We start from the raw sequence: 21,349 nt of genomic DNA, 5'->3' as shown, positions 1-21,349 counted from the left end.
GCGTACGCGCCGGAGTGGTTGCGATTGCCGCAGTATCTGGCCCCAGCCAGTATCGTGTACCGGTACTTTACGTTTCATTCTGTGTTTTGCGTGGCTTCTTTCTATTTGCACTTCATCCCCACTTTTGTCTGTATTCGTTTGGGGCACAGAGCGCTAGCATATATATGTTTGTATGGTGCACATGAATGTATGTAGACTAGCAGCAAAAAAAAAAAAATACACTTCCTGCACTGTACAAGCTGCGCAAGTAGGGGCGATTCATAGAGGAAGTGTCTTACCCATTGACTTCCAACAAATGTGTGCCATTTGTAACCTTTAGCAGCTAATGTGCATTGGATATGGTTGCACGGTGACATGCGATCTAGACGAGTGTCGAGTGAGAAATCGAAAAGTAACCCGTATGATGGTGATTTTGTGACTGAAGGAAGACTAGAGGATATCTAAGGGATCTAACTATTGAATTTCTTGATGAAATTCTTGATGATATAGAGGACAAAGCTGGAGAAGAATTCTACAAAACTCCAGTCACTCCTATTCGGAGAACCTTACGGCAGTTAGACGGGATTTAATCATGTCTTCGCACATGTAGGAGCCTGGGCAATCAGTTGATTCCTGGCAATAGAAAAATTGGAAAAGATCATCCAATGTTCTCTTCAGGATCGGCACGAAATCGGCAGTCGTGCTCTGTCGATTCTGAGTGTTGATCAGCCCTTTTCGGCGCTGAATTTTGCGTAACAGTTCTCATCTTGCTGAGAATCGAGATTAGCGTTTGGACGAATGCTATGAACCTTGAACTTGGTTTCTTTTAGATTTTCTGAACAGCTTCTGATGCATTTTGCAGACTTATAAGACTGATCGAGACCTGATCTCCTTCGGGAGTGAATGTTATATAAAAAGTGGCTCAAATACCTTAAATACCTCTCATTTTTCAATGAATTTAAAATTGATAGTATGATCAAATCTTCAGAGGTAGTTCCTTTAGCGTTTTTGGAACCTAAAAAGGCATTTTATAAATTGCAAAATGTTTTCTTGTTTGGCTCTGTCAGCCTCAACAGGTCTTTTGAAACTATTTCTGACTGCCTTGGCATGATTTTACCCGAAGCTGGATAGTCATTTTTGCCCACGGAGAGACGCTCCCCGTGCGGGATTCGATGTGTGGATCTGCCGTGTGAAAGCCGGCGTCGCTTCCAGAGTCGCATCGTTTCCTTCCAATTATCATCAAACAGAAAACCTGCAGCTCGCTATCGATCATATCGATCAACCTTTTTCCTGCTTCCGTATAATTTCATGCCATTTGTGACTCATCATCGATCACAACAAACCATTGTGAGAGGCGTGTTGTAATGAATCTCAACACCAATACACACACAAAGAAAAGCTCATCGTACAACGTCTTCGAATGGTAGTAGGCGTTGATCGTGTACCGGAACGGCATGGACTGACCCATAAGAAATGTCTTCTGCCCTCTTGATGTGTAGTTAGCTGTTCATGTCTGTTTTTATTAAGAAGATGACGATTACCTACCACTTGAACTAAGTTCTGCCGGATGACGTCACACCGCTTGCGTTCGGATGAGTTTAACAGGTGGTCAATAACGTACTGCTCAACCCACCGGCATTGGTGTACATTTTACAAACAGACAACTAGACTAATTTTCCAAGCGTCGTGATGTGCTTGTGACGTTTGTTTAAGGCTGGAGATCACAAAGCAAAAATACTGCTGCTGTATCACGTCCCACAATTAGGTCGTTTTATTTTACGCCAACCAAATTTTGGACACACTAACTCCACACACACTCCCAAAAAAAAAAAAAAACGATGACCACTCCTGGACCACTGCTGCCCTTTATCACACTTCACATTCCCTCTTATCCGAACGACCAGAGACCGTGGTCACTAGTGTAAACAAAAGCCACTACCTACCCACACACAGTGACACCTTGCTCAACTACGTATGCAACACGGACAACGATCAAACGGTACTCTCACCAAAAACTGTACGCGCATACACACGCACGCCACCAATGCGTCACACGGCCGTGCACACGCGAGTTGCAGCAAAAACCGGAAACGCACCGAAATTTGTACCGTAACACACCGGGAACCGAAATCCAATCAAGATTGTGCACTCCACAAAGCGAGTAAATGCAATCTGTTCGCGCTCAACGCTGCACCGCGTACACGATCGACAACACATCCACCGATTCGTTGACGATGGGCTGGCGTTGTGGCGTCTTTTGCCTGCTCGATTACGATTTAATCCAGTGGCCTACACACGCATTAACTACGGCACACTGTAATACCTTCCGAATAACGCAGAACAAAAAAAAGCGCCGGAACCATTAAGCATGCACAAAACTTAAAAAAGAATAAACACGCGCACAACAAAATACACGACCGACGGCGTAGAATAAAACACAATCTGACAGGTGACGTTAGACGGGCAGACGAATGCACCACGATGTGACAATGTCAGACGTTTGAATTTTCTCTCCGTTTGTCGTTATCGCTCTCCTGCTCGCACTCGTGCAGAAGGGATATTTTCAGCTGTCACACAGGCACCCACAAACACGAAACATCCCCGCAGCTTGTATTTCAGTGAATAAAATCGAAAGTTTTGTGGTAATTTGTATTTAAACTAGTTTCCAGGATAGTTAAGCAGCTGAGAGTGAGCCTTTCTTCGTTGGTTGTGATAAAAATTGCTGAAAAGCGCCTGATTCCACTACAAAACAGAAGCAAAACAATGCAGTTTATGTAACGCAACAGCCGATTGGAAAGCACGTTGTAAGTAAATATTTGCTGAAGCTTTCGTATCATTTTTGTTGCTGTTTTTAGTTAAATCTATCTATTTTTCAACGTTTGCAAGACTTTTATCGACCTGCGACGTATAATTGCAAAAAAAAAATGCTCCACATATTGAACTTCATTTCGCCATCAAAATAACCCCAAACAAACCTTCCCACAGGGTGTCTCACCCGCTACACACGTTCCGCTTTGCCTCCACCATACTCCACCTTCAGGCTCCAAGTTCCATTTGCTGTGTTTCAATTAAAACGGCTTATAATTGTACTACTTTCAGCATTTCCGGCCACACAGTAACGATGACGTCTATGACATTCGGGCAGAAAAAGTTCATTCCAACTGCACCGGAAAAGGGAAGTTTCCCGCTAGATCACGGCGGCCAGTGCCGTAAGCTGATGCTGTTCTACATGCGCTGTTTGCGAGAGAACGCCGACGATAACTCTGCCTGCCGCGAAGAATCAAAAGCCTACCTGCAGTGCCGTATGGATCACGACCTGATGGCAAAGGAAGATTTTGCTAAACTAGGTTACAGTGAGTCGGACAAGCAGAAATCCGAACAATCCTAATCCGCACCAATTGATGCACCTAAAGTTTAAATATTCCACGCTAGAAACGTACTTATAAACCCGCAATGAAAGCAAAGAAAAACATTCTCATCGGATGTACGGGCAGTGTGGCAACGATTAAGCTACCCCTGCTGGTGGAAAAATTACACCAGCTGTCCGGCTTTGAGCTGGAACTGCACGTAATAGTAACCGAACATGCCAGACATTTCTTCTCACCGGATGAACTTCCCGCTACGGTCACCCTGCACACCGACGAAGAGGAATGGACCTGCTGGCAAAAGCGTGGCGACCCGGTGCTGCACATCGAACTTGGTAAATGGGCCGATTTGCTCGTGATTGCACCACTCGATGCTAACAGTCTCGCCAAAATGGCTAACGGACTGTGCGACAATCTGCTCCTCTGTACGACTCGTGCCTGGGATCCGGTCAAACCCTTACTGTTCTGTCCGGCCATGAACACACGCATGTGGGAACATCCAATTACCGCATCGCAGATAGCGACACTAAAATCTTGGGGCCACCGGGAGATACCCTGTATCGCGAAAACGCTCATGTGCGGTGATACGGGATTGGGAGCGATGGCTGAGGTGGATACGATCGTCGATACGATCCGTGAAACGTTATTAGCACAGAGATGATTTTTTTTAATATAAGAAAATGTTTTCAAACTAAACATACCAAACTTCGGCCAGTTCTTTCAATTGTTCGTTAATTGATTGGAGAAATGGTTACACTTTCTTTTTTACATATTTTCTTTATGAATCTCTTCTTGTTGTCTTCTTCGTGCTACCACAATTGTAGCTCCTTCTTTTCTCTATTTTTTTTTTTTGTTTGTTACTTCATGTGGTTTTCTTGCTTTTTTCTTGTATTCATCATTCTTTACGAATTTTATTATCAGTTTTCTTATTCGCACACTCTTCCTTCCTTACTTCTTTACCACGAGGAGCGTCTTCTTCATTTCTTATTGTGCCGTTTTTGTTGTTGTATTGTTTGTGGCTTTACTTTTTTTTTCCTTCTGTTTGCACATATTAGTGTGATAATAAATTACCTTATCGTGTCGTTTTAGCATTATTTTGCATCTTATTTCCATGTTACATACGTAATCTCTACTACTTCCATTTGTTTTTATCTCTTTGTGCAGGTGGAGCCGCATACTTTCATTTCTAAATTGCTTTATCGCTGTGTAGCACAGATTTCTAGCATTCATCCACACGTCGTTCTCTCTCTCTCTCTCTCTCTCTCTCTCTCTCTCTCTCTCTCCCTCTCTCCCTTTCCCATCTAATCTTTTTACTTGTCTTTGTTGTTCTTTCTGTTTTTGCTTTTGCGTTTTGCTCTTTTAACCTCTATACTCCTAGTTAATCGTAATCTTTAAGTAATTCTAAACAAATGATTAATCTTCCCGCTCTGCCTTATTCTTCAACAAGGCGAAAGATTCATGTTGTGAGTTTTAAATGGGTAAATGTACATGGAAACACAATTTTCCTACTATCATACAAAGGGGAGGGATGGATGAGTATGTCTGTATGTGTGTTTCTCTTTGTGTGCGTGTGTGTGTATGTAAGGGCATAGTATTAACTTTGCAAACATTAACTGAAGAAGATATACATATATCAACGATAATCCCCTCGCTCGGGTCCCTTTCGTTCCCGTGTCCCATATATTTGCCTTTTTGTTTCTTCCTCCGGTAGATCACATAAAGCTCCGTATCTTAATAAGCAAGTACAAAAAATAAAGTTCATAAATTGGTTCATCATCGACGAGCTCTTTCACAATGCAACGAACGATAAGAACTTATAAGATAGATCTGTGTTAGAGCAATAAATACAAAAAGTTCTTTAAATTAACTGTTCGATTAATCTTTGAATTCATCATGACGGTGCGCAAAATCTCATCTTCTAAGCACATGAAATTATGTAAGGAGAGTCCATCATTCACGACCCAAGTGGTTCTACTTGCTCGGGAATGTTCAACTAATCTTCTAGTTGACGCCCTTCATCACACTAGAGACCCGATTTACTCTTCTTCACTCGCTTGGTGATATGCTCTTCTATGAAAAAATAATCTACATAAAAATGAAATAAGATTCATCCATTCATAAAACAAAAAGCTTACGGTCAAATAATTCAAATAAATTCCTTCCTTTTTGTTACCATACACAATTGGTAGACCTTTCTTTAAACACAAAATTACGCTTTGTGCTGTTACTACTACCTGACCCTGTTTCGAATGCAGCGTGTAATTTGTATAACGAGTTTCCATCGGGCATTACACAATTTGCAAAATAAAAATAAAATGCATAAGAAAAAAAACTATTTCCCATACGAGTGGAAAAATAATGTGTTTTGCCTATTTCAGATTCAAATTTGGAGAAAAAAAAAAACATTATGTACACCTGCACGATGCTCTACACTTTCCTGAAGCTGAGTTAATTCTGCCCGCATAACGTATACCCCGTGTATCTGTGTATGCGTGTCCCAAATGTCCCAAAGAAGTTTCTCAATATTAATTGTTTCATTTTCTTTTTCCTCCTACTCAGCAAGCTAGCTCTAAAGCCAGTCACCGCCCTAGCGTACTACGCAGGACACACACAGCTTCGTTGCACTGATGCAGTCATCGTGGCAGAAGGCACCACACTGCTGGCAGATAACCATCGCATTAAGCGAACAGGAACAACCGTCGTCCTGCACGTCATGCCCATCGACTGGTTCCGCCGTGCCATCGCGATCATCTTCATCGTCCCGGGAGGACTCGTTCGCAAGTTGCGGCGAGTAAGAAGTTTCGATACCATTTTCTGTCGTGCTGATAGTAATGGCGTCCTGTTGTTGTGACGACTCAATCCCAGCAGTAGTAGTAAGATGATTGCCTGCATCATCATTATTGATGAATCCATCAACAAGCACGTTAACTCCGTCTAGCGCCATTCTGTTATCGTTTTGAGCAGTATGGCCACCAATCAACTGATCGGAAAACTGCGTAACATCCAGCTCGTTCCCTGCAACAGCCACCATTGCTTCTCCGTTCACTGCTTCACTTCCACAGCTTTCCAGAAGACCTTCTTGTCGTTGCTGGTGTGCATTGGACGTGGAGGCATTATTCACGTAAACGATCGAACCACTCGAACCTGCAGATGGTCCATCGTCCGTTGTCGTACCTTCTCCTTCAGCACCACCGCCGGACGCCATTACCGTTGGATCGATCGGATGAGCATCCTCTTGACCGTAGGAAGAAGTGAGGCTGTTGTTCATGGTGGTGGTGGTAGTAGTAGTAATCACTGTACAGGAGGGATATTAGAGGAAGGACCAGCCTGATATGCTTCATCAAATAAGATCGGAAAAGAACGGCCAAGCGAACGTAACGCTATCGGTATCATATGTTCCGAATGTTTCCCTGTTAACACACACAACACACACACCCACCCACCCCCCACAAACACCCACACGCATATCGTTCACGCTCACCGAAGTATACCACCTCCCGGCGGATAATACTCACCGTGGGTGGACGGTATTCGGCGGGTGATTGCCGCCGGTAGGCTGGTGGTGGCGGGCGCAACGGCATTCGCACCGACCGCTAACTGCTGCTGCTGCTGCAACTGGTGCTGATGCTGCTGCTGCTGCTGTTGGAGATGATGCTGCACCTGGTGGGAAATATGTTGCTGCTGTTGCTGCACGGCGGCCATTTGCTGGTGAAGTTGCGGTTGCTGTTGTTGCGCTTGTGGTGCAGGAACCTGGTGAATTTGGATCTGGTAAATGAAAGTGAAGAAGAGATATAATTTTAGCTATGCAAATTGTGTGGAGCTACTTCTAACCAGATAGATCAAGTGTTGATAAGCCATCGTAGACAACACTAAATCTATGGGATCCACAGAATATCTCGAATGGACGTTGGACGTTGGATACTCTCGCCAGCTAACACAGATATTCGAAACTACTTTGAGGGAAGGTCTATTAGCTATACTACCCACTGACTGCAGTTCAATGGGTGAAAGAAGGGACGCTCTTAAAAATATTAAATGTTCCTGTACTAAACTCTCACCACGTCTGACGGGTTCGTTTAGGAATAAAAACTAGTAACCGAGCGTGGAGAGCTGCGCATTCCCAAGTAATGTAGAAGCGGCGTAGAACGCTGTCATGCGCAGAACACATTGACGGCTCGACGGAGAGCAAAACGGTGTTCGCCACGTCAAGAAACAAATAACGGTGGCCGACGCTTTTGTCGCCGCTATCACTACTACGGGGGAGACACGAACTCTGTCCAAAATTCAGTAAGTTCTCGCCAGGAAGAGTCGTGTTCAAAAGAAAGATAATAAAAAGTTTTTGTTGGCCCCACGTCACCACCGTCAAGCGAATTACATTCGCCAGGCCACCTTATACCCTATCAAAAAATGGAAACCGGACAACACATCTTATAAAGTCTTGTTAGACCAAACACATGTGGACTCCAAATTTCTATGCCGTCGCTTTCGCCTTACCTGATTATGCGTCGGTGGAGCACTGGCTGCCCGTGGCGTTACGATATCACCAATATGGGCCGCTGTACGCTGCACTAGCAAATACTTCCCACCAGCAGTGAAATTCCCTCCAGCACCGGCGACTGGAACTCCACCACCACCACCAGCAGCTACATTTGTCCCATTGTTGTTACTTGCAGCGGAAGCAGCATGCACGATCGTCGGAGCAGCACTCACACTGATGATCTGTCCGGGCACCTGTTGCAGTTGATCCCCGCCGAGCGCATGGAGCTGTTGGTGTTGCGATTGTGTCGCCGAAATAATACTGATTGGATTTGACTGACCGGAGGCAGCAACTACTGGCGCAGTTGTTGTGCCGGACCCACCCGTGTACACCTGACGGACTACGATGGATGATTGTGGTCTTACGCCACCTGCCGAAACGGTACGCTTTGATGAGTTGACCAAACGGGATACCTAGAAGTTGAATAAAAACGGTTCATTATAGCACATGCATATTATTATACATTTATATTTATTTCCTAGCAATTTCTGCCTTGAAGACTGAAAGTTACAATAGTCTTAACGTATTAATTTAACATTTTAGAGCAAAAAAAAAACATTAACAGCTCAAAGTGAGAAAGTACGGAGAATCCCTCCGTACTAGGCAAGAATTTCCTTGCCTAACGGAGAATCCCTCCGTTAGGCAAGGAAATAAATGAGGAACTAAAACCAAAGGGAGAATAAAAGTAATTGAACGATCTGAAAACATGAGCGACGAGGATCATCTTTCTAGATTATTTTAGGATTATAAATTGGCTTACCTTGCTTCCTCCAATACCTAACACTCCGCCAAAGGCACTGCTAATGCCAGCACCACTGCTGTTGCTGTTTGCATCCTCTTTGGTATTGTTGCCAATAATACTGCTCGCAGAGACACCACTACTGCTGCTACTACTGCTACTGCTGCTGCTACTACTACTCCCCGTACTACCAATGCTGCTGATGCTGCTGTTAGAATTGCTGTTCGAAGCAGCTAGGAAAGCTTGCGGTGACTTAAGCTGCGCCTTCAGCTGATGTCTGTTTGGACTGTTCTGTATCACGGCCTGACAGATCTGATAGCTTCGTTCGAGGTTTACTGCACCAGGCGGTAACCGTGAACTGCTCGTTCGCCCTCCTCGCTTACTACCGCCAGACGATGAGCTGGATCCGCCGCTGCTATTGCCACCACTTCCACCATTACCGCCCGTGGTGGCGCTTCCATTGCCCGTGGAGATTGTAGCAAGCGTTCCGGTAGAACTGACATCATTCGATCGTTTACTTCGGCTGATGCTTGTCGCTCCAACGATCACATTCGCTCCTACAGTATTTGCGACCTGTTGCTGTTGCGTTTGCTGTTGCTGCAAATGGTGCACATTGTTCATTAGAAATGCATTCTGTCCACGAATCAGCTGATTTGTGACATATTTTTGTTGAAAGCGCTGTTGCGATTGAGTTGGAGGAGTAGCAGCAGCAGTCTGTGGCGGTACCTTCGGTGCTTGTTGGAACTGATGTGGTTGTGGTGGCTGCTGTTGCTGCGGAATGGCTTGCACACTGTACTGGGTACGCTGTAGAGGCAATCGGGGTCTTTGTTGCTGTTGTTGCTGGTGCTGATTAATAGCTGGCGTTGCCATAATGATCTTTTGCAGTTGGATCGGTTTCTGCAGCGTCGTAACGGTGGGCTGATTGGTAAGCTGCAACTGCTGATCTTGCGTCTGAATGAATTGTTGCGGATTTTGAATATGAGGTATCACATTGGTCGCTTGAACGGTGAGTGGCAGCTTCGTACCGGTTGCTGACGCAGCATTCACTGTACCGAGCGGGCGAGATGTTATAATGAACTTTGGCTGTTGCTGTTGTGCAATGAGATGTTGCTGTTGTGGTGAGGGAGATGCAGATTGTGGTTGTTGCTGTTGCTGGAGAACGGTCGTCGGATCCATTTCGTAACGGAGTTGATGTCCGGCAGCAGTCTGTACGTGCTGAATTAATTGCTGCTGCTGCTGCTGATGTGTGATAATCTGTTGTTGCTGCTGTTGACCACCACCTACAGCAGCGTTTGTGGAGGAATAGTTCCCAGCAACACTTTCTATCACGCGGGACAAATTGTCTTGGCTGCTTGGGCCGATTGAAATGAGTGGAGAGGACGTGACGACGTTTACTTTGGACAGTTGGGGTTGAAATGTTTGTGAGCTCGGTTGGACCTGCTGTTGTTGTTGCTGTTGCTGCTGAGACTGTAGTTGCTGAGTATCTTCACTTTCCAGCTTGATGCGCGTTACGAGCTGATTGCCTTGACGAATTGTGGTGTAACTAACGCCTGGTTCCGTCTTCAACATATTGCTGCGAATACCGTCTTTAATCTGTAATGAAAGAACGAAAACCATTTATTAATAAAAGACACATTTTTTCCATGAGTTTGTCTACTTTCATGCAACATAAGCTTTACTTAATATTAACTATAACAATTGAAGGTTAAATAATTAGGCTTAAAGACCAGCCTAACAGTTTGTAGCATTGGTAATTCAAGCAAGCCGAGGACTTTGCGAGCTGATCTGACAAGAGAATCAATGTGCGGGCGAATGATAAGACCTGAGTCAAGCCACATACCAAGGCTCTAGATTAAAAAAGACTGTAAAAATTGTGTCATCTGAGAATTGGACAGGGAGTAGGAAAAAGTAATAGGGCAGCGCGAAAAACATACAATCCGTGGTCGAAGAGAAATCTTACATGAATGGAGATAAGAAAAAAAAAGTTCTTCGGGAATATTAAAAAAAAAACAGTAAATAAATTTATATGACCGGACTCGCCTCTGTTGTAAGCTGAATCGTGCTGTTGCCGCATCCTAAAACTGGCTGAGGACTATGGTGTTGCTGTTGCTGCTGCTGAGGGTGTAGTTGAAATATGCTTAAACCTTGCTGCGGAGGTTGTGGCTGTTGTTGTGATGAGTTAAGCACGGTTGTTGGCGTTCCGGGAGTCATGGTTTGTACGGTGGGCTGAGTATGATGAGCTAAAAAACTTATCCCTGTCGTAGAAGCGTTACTGCCCTCGGATGAATGCAGTTGTGGTTGCTGTTGTTGCTGCTGCGGACGCTGATGTTGTTGCTGGAGAGAATTGTGGCTGGCTATTTGTTGTACGAGTGTTGCGGTATTGGTTGCCATCGATATGGGTGTTGACTGTTGTGGCTGTATTGTGCGTTGCTGTTGATTCACTGTCGCTATGTGTTGATGAAGCGATTGAGAATTATGAAGTTGTTGTTGTTGTTGCTGCGACTGTTGCTGCTGTTGCTGGAGTGTTGTTGCACCGGGAGAAGGTATCATCGTGGCCGATCCTGGCGTACCGATTGGTGAAATGATAATACTGTTATTGCCATCAACGAGTTGATGATGATCTACTACCATCATCTTCGTTGCATCCATCATTTCCATCTTATACTGTGGCCAATCTAAAAATATAGGGTAATACGAAAAAGAATTTTAATGATAAGCATACGATTTTCCTAGCTTCTAACAAATCTTCATACTTAATTAAATTATAATAAGCAACATTATTCCCATTAAAAAAAATTATCAAACCGAGTAAAACCAATCTCACAGACACAATCAGTGACCACCAAAAATATAAGACCAGATTTTACTCTGCTTTTTAAAAAGCCCATTACGATACTTTTACTACTTGATTTTTGTCCAAAATTTCATAAAAGATATCTATCTTTTTAATGTGCACGCTTATCTTTTCAAATAAAAGGGTAATTGTAACAAAGAAATAGGTTTATTGAAATATGCTTCAAAATTTCATTTTTGCTTGATGTACAATAGCAGATGGTCTTATTTTATCAGTGGACACTGTAAATACTGATGTTTCATGCTCCCTTTGCGCTTATAAATAAAACTTAAAAAGCAAAAAAGAGCACAAAATGTTGCATATCTAAATAATAAATGCAAATAATTAATGTACATACATATATTCCCTTGCCACAATTAAGACATATCCATCATTCATATCTCTAAAGCAACAAAAAAAAAACATAACAGGCAAACATGATAAATAACAGAAAATGGATACAACCACCCAAAAGCACACACAAATTGTAACTCCCATCCAACCTTCGAAAAATTTGATCCAAATTATTTCAAAAGGGTAAAGAGATCGCAGCACAAACAACAAGTGACGTATGCACAGAAAGATTATAGAGAGAATAGAGAAGGTACCCGCGCGCGCACTTGATCACCGCAGTTAGCAGTTCTCGGCACTTCTCAACCAAACTTACCACCACAGGAGGATGCGAGCACTTCCTCGACGACGCCGCCCTCAACATGGTCGCCCTTATGTTCGTGTCCTCCAACAACTACTTCTTCGACTTCCGGTGCACATGAACCATCCTCTTTGCCGTGAAAGAGATCGTTGTTACATTTCCTCCCTAGAGGCGAATCCGTGGCTTCTTTGGGTGCGAACTTTAACATCGGTATGGAAGAGAGCACATTATCGACACCGTTCAGTGAGCGTCTCCTGCCAAACCGTCCCGGCTCGAACGGGCTATGCAAACCATTCGTTGATATGCAATCTTCCACCACCAAAATGGTGGTACGTTTCGTGGCCAGCACAGGCATGCCACCACCGCTACTCATCGTTGAAGCAAACGAACGTTCGGTTGAGTGTGTTGTCGACACATTAACGACACCCGGTACCATCAACGATCGCATACTGTGCTGCTGTGACATATGATCTCGCTGTTCCGACTGTATCATCCCGAGCTCGGCATACGTCTCCTCCTGAATTACGTCAACAATGCGCCGTTCATCGAGTATCTCTTTCCCTTCGGATGTATCCGATTCGTGTGCTTTGCTGTGCAGTATGTCGTCCGAAACTTCAACGATTGGACCAACATCATGCGATACGTACTGATCTTCAAACACCGAAGAAGGAGCATCCCTTCCATCGCCCATATTCACGTCCGTAGTGCATACCGGTTTGCCATCGTGTCGTTCTTGCGCAACAGTGCCCACCTGATCGAACATTAGCGTCCCATGATCGTGGTGATTGTGTTCCACAACTAAGCTCATATTTATGGTGCAAATATTCGGGTTGATCGGCGCGCGGTTAGTATTCAATACCAAGTGCAAACAATGAAGAAATTGGCTTTGGTTAGTATTGCAAAAAATGATAAGCAGGAATAATTGTACGTTGAGAATGATATCCCTTCAAAAACGGGGTTGGGTTTTAGTTAACTCCAACAAAGCTGCTACCAAATGCTTCTGGACAATTAATTTGTTTCATAATTCATCAAGTTTATTGACTGGGTTTTTGCAAGGCCAGTATATCGCAACAGCGTGAGATTTGGATGCTTTGAACTATCTAATTTATAGTGCTTCAGAACCATTTAGGAGCAAATTTATTGGACCAACATACTTCATTCACTGTTTTAACTTTATCAGGTTTAGCAGTTGAAGAGTTCCATTTTATCTTCTAGTTGTTGAAATCTAAATTGGGACAAGACCTCTACTGCAATGATGAGTCCTTAATGATGGCAAGGTATAACAAGGTTCGTAATGCACGTTTCTAATTCCTTATCATTATCAAATTTTCAAATATTTACAGTGCCATATAACTCAATATGGAAGGATTCTACTGGACGCACACCGAATAATATCTATCCAACCATAACATCTGGAAGCTGCTACATTCAGCCTCAGCCTGAAGTCTCAAATTATCACCAATCTCCAGAAAAAAAATCCAAAGATTTTCCCCAAATCATCTTCATCAGTAATTCTTGCAACTCCAAAAACCATTAAATAATGTTGCCCCCAAAAATTCTTAGCAAGCTAACCACATTGTACTCACTTTCTGTCCGAATCATTTCGCCACTGCTCGTGTCCATGACGTATCCAGCGCCAGGATCACTTCCATCGCCCACAACACTTGCCCCATCTCCACCGATAGTGTCCATCTCGTCGATGTACTTCTGCACTAGCTGATGATGTTCATTGTTGGCGTACTGTTGCTGTTGGACAGATGGCGTTTGCTGTTGATGCTGTTGCAACAACTGTTGATCATCTTGTGTCTCATCATCGGCCAGATGCTGATGCTGCTGTTGCTGATGTACTGCTACCTCTTCATCCTCACAACTCTCCTCCACACATCCAGCACCATCAACGCCTTCCAGCAACATACCACTGACACCTGGATACAGATGCATTTCCGATCCTTCTCCAGCAATACTTTCGGAAGACGTCACCATCGATTGATGATTGTGAAGCAAACCGTGCTGCTGCTGTTGTTGCTGCTGGTGATGGTTTTGTGCCCCGGCAAGATGAAACTGTTGCTGCAACTGTTGCATCTGATCCAGCACAAAACTGGCCTCTTCCACATCTTCATCATCCTCCTCCTCCTCCTCTGATCCGTGATGGTTCAGATGACCCGGATGGTGATGATTGCCGTACTGATCCACGATCGTACCGACAGCTTCCTCCTCCAATCCCACACTACTACCACCGTCCAACAGCAGCTGATCGTGCTCGTCATCGCGCTGCTCACCATCCTCCTCCTCGTGCAAATGTCGTCGTCGCTCGTGAACATCCGCATCCTCTTCCTCCTCTTCTTCGTCCTCACCGTCAGCTTCGTCGGCGGCGGACAGATTATCACAGTAGTTGCTCGTCGTCATCACCATCACGTCACCGCTGTTTGACGACAGTCCAGCCGGATCGTCCTCGTGACCGTCCGTAGTTGTCGTCACCATCATCATGAGTCCCGGCTGATCCGAAGACACGGAGCACGGTGAACTAGTGGTAGCGTTTTGAAGCTGCTGCAGTTGCTGCTGCTGCTGCTGGTGCAGAAGTTCGTGATCGTGATGAAATCCGGTTAAATTCATATTCATCATACCACCGCCAACGCCGGCTATCGCTCCCTGCCGGTGGTGATGGTGCTGACCATGAAGATGATTATTGTGCTGCTGCTGCTGCTGCTGATGCAGATGAAGCTGTTTCTGTAGGTTCCCTTGACTATAGTTACCCAACTTGTTGCCGATTGTTACACCAGCAGCGGTTCTTATCAGTTCACCATTAAAACACTCCCCTGGAGCCTGATGCTCTTCATCATCTTCACAAGTCCCAGCTAATTCTTCGTGCAGCTGTAATCCATGCCTTAGGATCTCTTGCTCATTTAAATCCGGATCTTCCTCACCATTCTCCTCTCCGATTTCATCTCCCTCTCCTTCTTCTTCGTCTTCCTCGTCCTCCTCTTCCTCTTCGTCGGCAGTGTTGGTTGTTGTGGTTGTGGTATGCACCTGCTCTCCATCGCCCTCATCGTCTTCCTCTTCATCCTCCTCATCCTCTTCCTTCAACCGAATCACTTCCTCGTCCTGGCGTGTCTGATCGTTAATGATCACCAGTTCCGACCCATCCAACACATTCTGGCGCAGTACGTTCTCAAACGTACTTAAGCCCGGTCCCGCAGCTCCACCTCCTACCACGCCTGCCCCGCCATCCAGATGATTGTCGCTCGCTGCCATCATGGCGGTAGTCGATACGCTGCTACTATTGCTACTATCGTTGGAAATCGATAGCTGCGGTGGCGGTTGCTGAGGCGGCTGTTGCGGTTGCTGCGGTAAAGCCGTTACGGTCAACGAGGATGGGAGTGATCGGAGGCTTAACCCACTGGCACCGAGATTAGAATTGTTCGGTTGCGGTAAACACATGACACTATACACCTGGCCAGTGTTTTGATCGTAGATCATCTGTGTCGTACCGCCACTATCGTTGATCGTGTGGAGATGGTTAAGATTCATAACTCGATCGCCGCGTGCATTCAATCTTTGCTGCTCGATCGTATCTTGTAAATGCGGGGAGCAATTCGCATCCATTAAATCGCTCTTTAACCGATGCTCTCCACTATCTACCACATCCCCACAGTCGATAGCCTCCTCCAGAATAATATCCGACGAAGGTACGAGCGGTGGTGAAGAAGTTCGTCGTTCGCTTACTTCAATCACATCACCATTTACCATTGGTCCTACGATTCTTCTTCGTAAAACGTCCGGATTCTCGCCCGTTTCGTCCAGCTCCTGACTATCAGCTGCGTCCTCTAGTCCAACGTTCGTTGACGGCCCATCCACATCGTCATCCACTATCGTTATCGTCGTCGTTGGTATCATCGAGGATGTTCTACTCCGGTTCGGTTTCAGCCCTTGTCGTGGTACTCGTCGCTTAGACGGACCAACAACAACCGGAACAGGTGGAACAACTGCTTCATTCACTAGAAGCCCTCGCCGACGCTTCTCGTTGACACCACCGTCCAGCAACATCATCCGATTGGTGGTCGTGTCGATCGGTGGCGTCGTGTTTCGCGTATCACATTCCACCAACACCTGTTTGTGTGGCTTTTTCCCACCTGACGACTTCAATAAATGGCCGATAGTTGTACCAGCTCCGGCATGGCTGGTTGTGGTGGTAGTGGTACTGGTGGTATTTGTAGTGGTGGGATTAACAATTAGTAAACCTTCCGACGTGTTGCTTCTGACAGTAGTGGTAGTGCTACTACTACCACTAGTGATGCTACTACAGCTAATATTTATTCTACTACTATTGCTATTGCTAGTGCCACCAGTGACACCTCTTTTGCTGCTTCTGCTGTCCGTCGAGGTGGCCTGCATAGTTGTGCTGCTGGTGGCGGTGATAAGGCGATTGATACTACTATTACTGCTTATGTACATTGCTGCATTGCTAGTGTTGATGCTGACGCTGTTCCCTTCTCCGCCACTGTTTGTTGCGTTTCCGGTTACAACGGCTACCATACGACGCGGATTATTGTGCGGCAAACTGCTGCCGAACGGTTGCTGTTCGCCGTCCGCTTTCCGTTTCGACGCCATTTTAATGCTACTGAGTTCGGGTGTTAGTGGGCGGGTTCGTTTTAAGCTTGAGCCGGCCTGCAACACCGTCGGATCAACCGGGACGGCACGAACCATCGCAGAAGGACGATACGGTTCGACCACTTTTACAACAACCGGACGCGATCCGAGCGTTATCGTTGATCCAGCAGCCATTGCAGCAGAGGTGGTAGTTGTAGTCGGCAGGGGATTGTGTTGTGGTGGTGGTAGCTGTTGCGTTCCTGTGCCAGCTAATGCCGATCTCGTCACCGCACCAACGGTACGAAGGCGTTTAGGAGACATTGGCTGCGAACTACTGGCGGTGGTTCCACTCTGATCAACGCAATTAGTACTGCTGATAGCGGAACTGCTGTTACTACTGCTGCTGCTAACACTCATGGAGGTGGATGGTAGAATACGCTTGGTTCCTCCAACAGTAGCCGTTGCCGTCGTTGTTCCAATCACAACTGCGGAATTCGTTGAGGAACCAATGGAATATGGAGGCTGTTTGCTACCGTTGCCGCCGGTTGCGGATGCGGCCGTAGTACTCGTTGCAATGGCTGTCGTTGGCCGTAGCTTTATCGTAGTTTTGAGGGCGGGTCTGTTATTGCTGCTACTATTACTACCGCTTGCCGTCAGCATATTAATCGGTACCACCGTTAACCCGCTATTCGATCCAACAGTCACACCCGTCACACCGGTTCCACAATTTCCACTTTTAGGCGCACCGCCAGAAGTGACCGTTATTGTCGTCCGCGAGGGTAGTATAATGGTACCGGTGGAGGACGTAATAATTGTGTTACTGCTGCTACTGCTAGCAACGTTCGCCGTTGGTCGTACCACACCGGCCGCAGTGGAAAATGTGATTGCCTGCATTTTCCCCAACGTTCGCGAACTTGGATCAATCTTTGCCGTAACGGCGGGATTTACTACTCGAGTCGCATGAGCGGCGAACGTTACCGGTTGAGGAGCTGGCCGTGCGACAGTAACAATTGTACTACCTTTCGACATCGGTACGATGGAAACTGTCGGAGCGATAGAACTACTCGCACCCCCCACTGGAGTCTGGAGCGGTAGCTGTACCGGTATCGATTGTTGCGCCGGTGCTACTGCTACTACAGGTGGTTGTGAAGACTGGCTCGGCGGCTGTTCATCCGCCAACGATACCGTCGCTGGTGGTGGTGTCGGTGGCGCTGGATTTGCCACCGTACCTGCCGCACCGAAAAACGTCGACGCATACTTCCTGTCGCCCCACATCGGTTCAAAGTGTTTCAGCTTCCACGGATCGAGCTTACTCTTTTCGCGCTCCGCCTCCGAACGTATCTTTAGCTGGGCTTCCGGTGTAAATTCACCCTCCGCTAACCGGTCGCGCCATTCGTGACAGGCGCGGGCAAAGAATTCGTTGTTTAAACCGGACGGATTCAACCGGATGCCGTTACGCTCGCACTGGGACGCTTCGGGCAGTGGGGGCCGATCGACGGGTGGCAAAAGCTGCACGAGTTTGTACTGATACAGTGGCGGTAGCAGCTGAAACGTTTCCCTGTTCAACAGGGCGCGCAGATTCGTGTGGATCAGTATGGAATCGGGCGTTTCCAGATCGACACAACCTTCGCGCGTTTGTTCTAGCTGTGCCGCTGTGGAGAGCTTTTTGTTCGTGCGTCTCCGTGGCTTAATGCTAAACCCCGGAATAGAGGCAAGAACTTCACGCATCGTTGAGGCTGCACCACCACTGGAACTGCTTCCTTCCGACGTTGTCTGCCGTAGTTGACGTTTTTCCGACGATGCCGTAGATGCACCACCCCGACTGCCAGCACCTGATTGCGGTTGTTTTACTACCGTTTGCTGCTGTCTGTTGGTCGCCATGCGGGGTAAATTCCGCCGTAAATGATGATTATGTTTCGGTGTTGTTGCACTGTTGCTGGTGGTGGATGGTGTCGCTATCCTTGTCCGACCGGACGTATTAGCCTCTACTGAACCAACAATGCTGATCGATTGTGGGACCGGTGTACTGCACTGGGACGAAGACAGTATATCGATCGAACCGGTCGACACGTTTAGTGGGTCGTCCTCCCTGAGCGGTACCGACGAATCGTACTCATCCGACAGGACTACACAGTTGAGGTCGGAATCAACGCAGGAGACCAGCTCCGGATAGCTAATGTCGTCCGCCGTGCTGTGATCGCTAATTTCAATCACTGCCACCGGTTCCGAGGGCATCAACATCGTCGTCTTTCGGCTGTTATTGTTACTAGTGTTATTGCTGCTGATGGTAAGTCCGACTTCTGCTGCAGTAGTGGGCATCGTCGCACCGGTCGTAACCACCGCCACTGACGAGGAGGATGGTGTCGCATCGTCCTCTTCCGACGTCGTCGTCGTTGGTTCCATGGTGGTGAATGCCGCCACCGTTTCGTCGGCGGTACCAATGTCCGGACTACCCGTAGTCGTAGTGGAGGTGATGAGTGTGGTGGACAATGCGGTTGTGGCACTGCTACTACCGCTAGTGCTGTTGCCATTGTTAGTGGGTCCTTTTGCTCCTGTCGCTACTACCACTGTTCCGATGTGTTGTTGTTGCTGCTGTATCGTCGGACGGTTCGCCTGCACTGATGGAACGGGCGACACATCGCATTCCATTGTTAGATGCACTTTTCTAAAAAGGAACAGAAAAAAAGAGGAGGAATATTAGTACAAATGAAATACACAAACCATACACTACGCTAATGTCCCATTTGATTTACACGCAACGTTTGGAAGGACTCCGATGGTGTAGAACTACAGCAATATTTTTTAACGTTCAGTTTTAGCAGTTTAGCTCCATTTTCCCTTCTTTCTTCTCTAGTGACAAGTGTTGCAAAATTTGCAATTCCTCTGTGAAAAAAAAAACTGCAAAGGGCCACTAGGATCAAGGAGAATTTATGCTGTCATTCGTTTGCCGGCTTTTCGACGCAACTGTCAAACGTATGTGCGCGATTTTACGCATACCAATACGCTCTGCGTTTCGTACACACGCACACATCATGCAAAGCGCACAACGACCTCTCGGTGTATTCATTTTATTCTCTCGAGATGTTTTTTTATTTTGTATCCTGTAGCAAATATAAAGAGAGAAAGCAAATTTGACAGATGCTTTTTGGCAACCGCAGCATGCAAAAGAAAATATTTCTCCCGAATTACAGAGAGAATATAAATATGGATAAGAGAAATAAAATTCACTCAAAGAAAGAGGGAACATCGGAGACATCCGTTTTAAAAAGGTGAAAATTGGTCACACTGGAGACATATTTTGAAGGGAAGTTACAACTTCGGGATGGCTTGACCAGAGATTCTGAGCTTGCTTGGCTTGATATTCCCCGTAGGACGACTAGTCAGTGAGATAGTCAGTCAGTCCTTCAGTGCGTGATTCTTCTCCAAAAAAAATCCGTCCACTCGTACAGTTGTAAATTAGTCTTAAAAAGCGATACACATCACACACTCTTCACACCGTTGCACAGCCTAATTTAATAATCCTTACGATCAATTTAACACCACTTCACCCAATCAATCCCAACATACATCACAGCCAAAAAGGAAATTATAATGCATTCTCTGTAACGAACACACAACCCATTTCTTTTGCTTCTCTATGCACATTTCACACTTCACAAACCTTTTGCAAATTGCAATTGCACACACATATATATGTGTGTGTGTGGCACGCGCTGTGATGCACTTTCTCGCACCAAGAAACCAAACCCGAGAGAGAGAGAGAGAGAGAGAGAGAGAGAGAGAGAGAGAGAGTGTGTCTTGTGTACACGTGTGTGTCCGGCACTGTGTTCCTATGCGAATATTCAATTGCATTTACTCACAAAACACGATGGTATGTACGCCGCGGTGTGCATTTTTATGCTCACTCACACGCCATCTTGCTCTCCTGCAGATGCAGCGAGAGTGATGCAGGGTTTTACGATTTACTTTGGAATAGCTGGGTGTATTTTTTTTTGCACACTTTAATGAAAGCTTTTAATCATAACCGATCATCAGACGGCAGGGCTGGGGTTCAAATCCCACCCGAATCGTTCTCTTGTATTGGCAACTGTCAAATTACATGGTACCAATAAGTCTAGCAAGCCATTTGATGTCCGGCGTGGACTAGTAAGTCAATTTAACCTAGAAGAACCCGGTTCACATGCACATTCCTCTGATTTTTGATCCCTTGTCTTCGTTCTATACTGGAGAATGCGTCGATAGTTTAATAGCCTGTCGGACTAACAGTGACTAGGATAGGATCGAACGAATTCAGCAAAAATTCACCCGTGTCGATGTGCGTAATATTCTTGCCTTGTCAAATGCAATTTCTTCGTGTCCTATCCAATGGAAATTACTTAGTCTTGAATCTATAAGAATGCGCAACTCTAGCATCCTGGATGTTCCCGCTCTCCTTTTCTTAATTTCTATCTATGCTCCCTCGTGACAGATCCCCTTTTCTCTGATTCACTTGAATAAAATTTATCGAATATTTTACAGAAAAATCTTTCCAGCAACTAAAAAAAAAAACTTCATGCCATATGGCGTTAAGGTTCAATATTCAATTGAACCTTTCATCATGGAGTTTATAAAAATGCAGCTGTAAAATCAAATTATTTTCCATTAAAAAACAATATAG

At 45.7% G+C, this 21,349-nt stretch overlaps 5 protein-coding genes across 5 annotated transcripts in view; 3 read left to right on the top strand and 2 right to left on the bottom strand.

Moving 5' to 3' along the window:
* LOC126567906 (atypical protein kinase C) overlaps positions 1-21,349 on the bottom strand; it is a 162,340-nt gene that overhangs the window by 104,071 nt on the left and 36,920 nt on the right. The gene's annotated exons all lie outside the window — the stretch shown is intronic.
* LOC126568310 (apyrase-like) overlaps positions 1-21,349 on the top strand; it is a gene marked incomplete at its 5' end in the record, with an annotated part of 350,971 nt that overhangs the window by 313,942 nt on the left and 15,680 nt on the right. The gene's annotated exons all lie outside the window — the stretch shown is intronic.
* Positions 3,079-3,367, top strand: LOC126568631 (cytochrome c oxidase assembly protein COX19). Its single transcript, XM_050225140.1, has one exon. It carries the CDS (start codon positions 3,101-3,103, stop codon positions 3,365-3,367), a length of 267 nt encoding a protein of 88 aa, XP_050081097.1. The 5' UTR covers positions 3,079-3,100.
* Positions 3,432-4,006, top strand: LOC126568509 (phosphopantothenoylcysteine decarboxylase). Its single transcript, XM_050224998.1, has one exon. It carries the CDS (start codon positions 3,433-3,435, stop codon positions 4,003-4,005), a length of 573 nt encoding a protein of 190 aa, XP_050080955.1. The 5' UTR covers position 3,432; the 3' UTR covers position 4,006.
* Positions 5,932-19,366, bottom strand: LOC126567718 (uncharacterized). The gene is made up of 7 exons (XM_050223984.1): positions 13,688-19,366; positions 12,121-12,908; positions 10,661-11,295; positions 8,642-10,213; positions 7,839-8,294; positions 6,860-7,109; positions 5,932-6,638 (listed from the first exon to the last, which is right to left on the bottom strand). Exons 1-7 carry the CDS (start codon positions 19,339-19,341, stop codon positions 5,932-5,934), a joined length of 10,062 nt encoding a protein of 3,353 aa, XP_050079941.1. The 5' UTR covers positions 19,342-19,366.

This window comes from Anopheles maculipalpis, chromosome 2RL, assembly GCF_943734695.1.
Source record: "Anopheles maculipalpis chromosome 2RL, idAnoMacuDA_375_x, whole genome shotgun sequence".
Taxonomy (NCBI): domain Eukaryota; kingdom Metazoa; phylum Arthropoda; class Insecta; order Diptera; family Culicidae; genus Anopheles; species Anopheles maculipalpis.
This window is presented reverse-complemented; position numbering and strand designations above follow the sequence as displayed.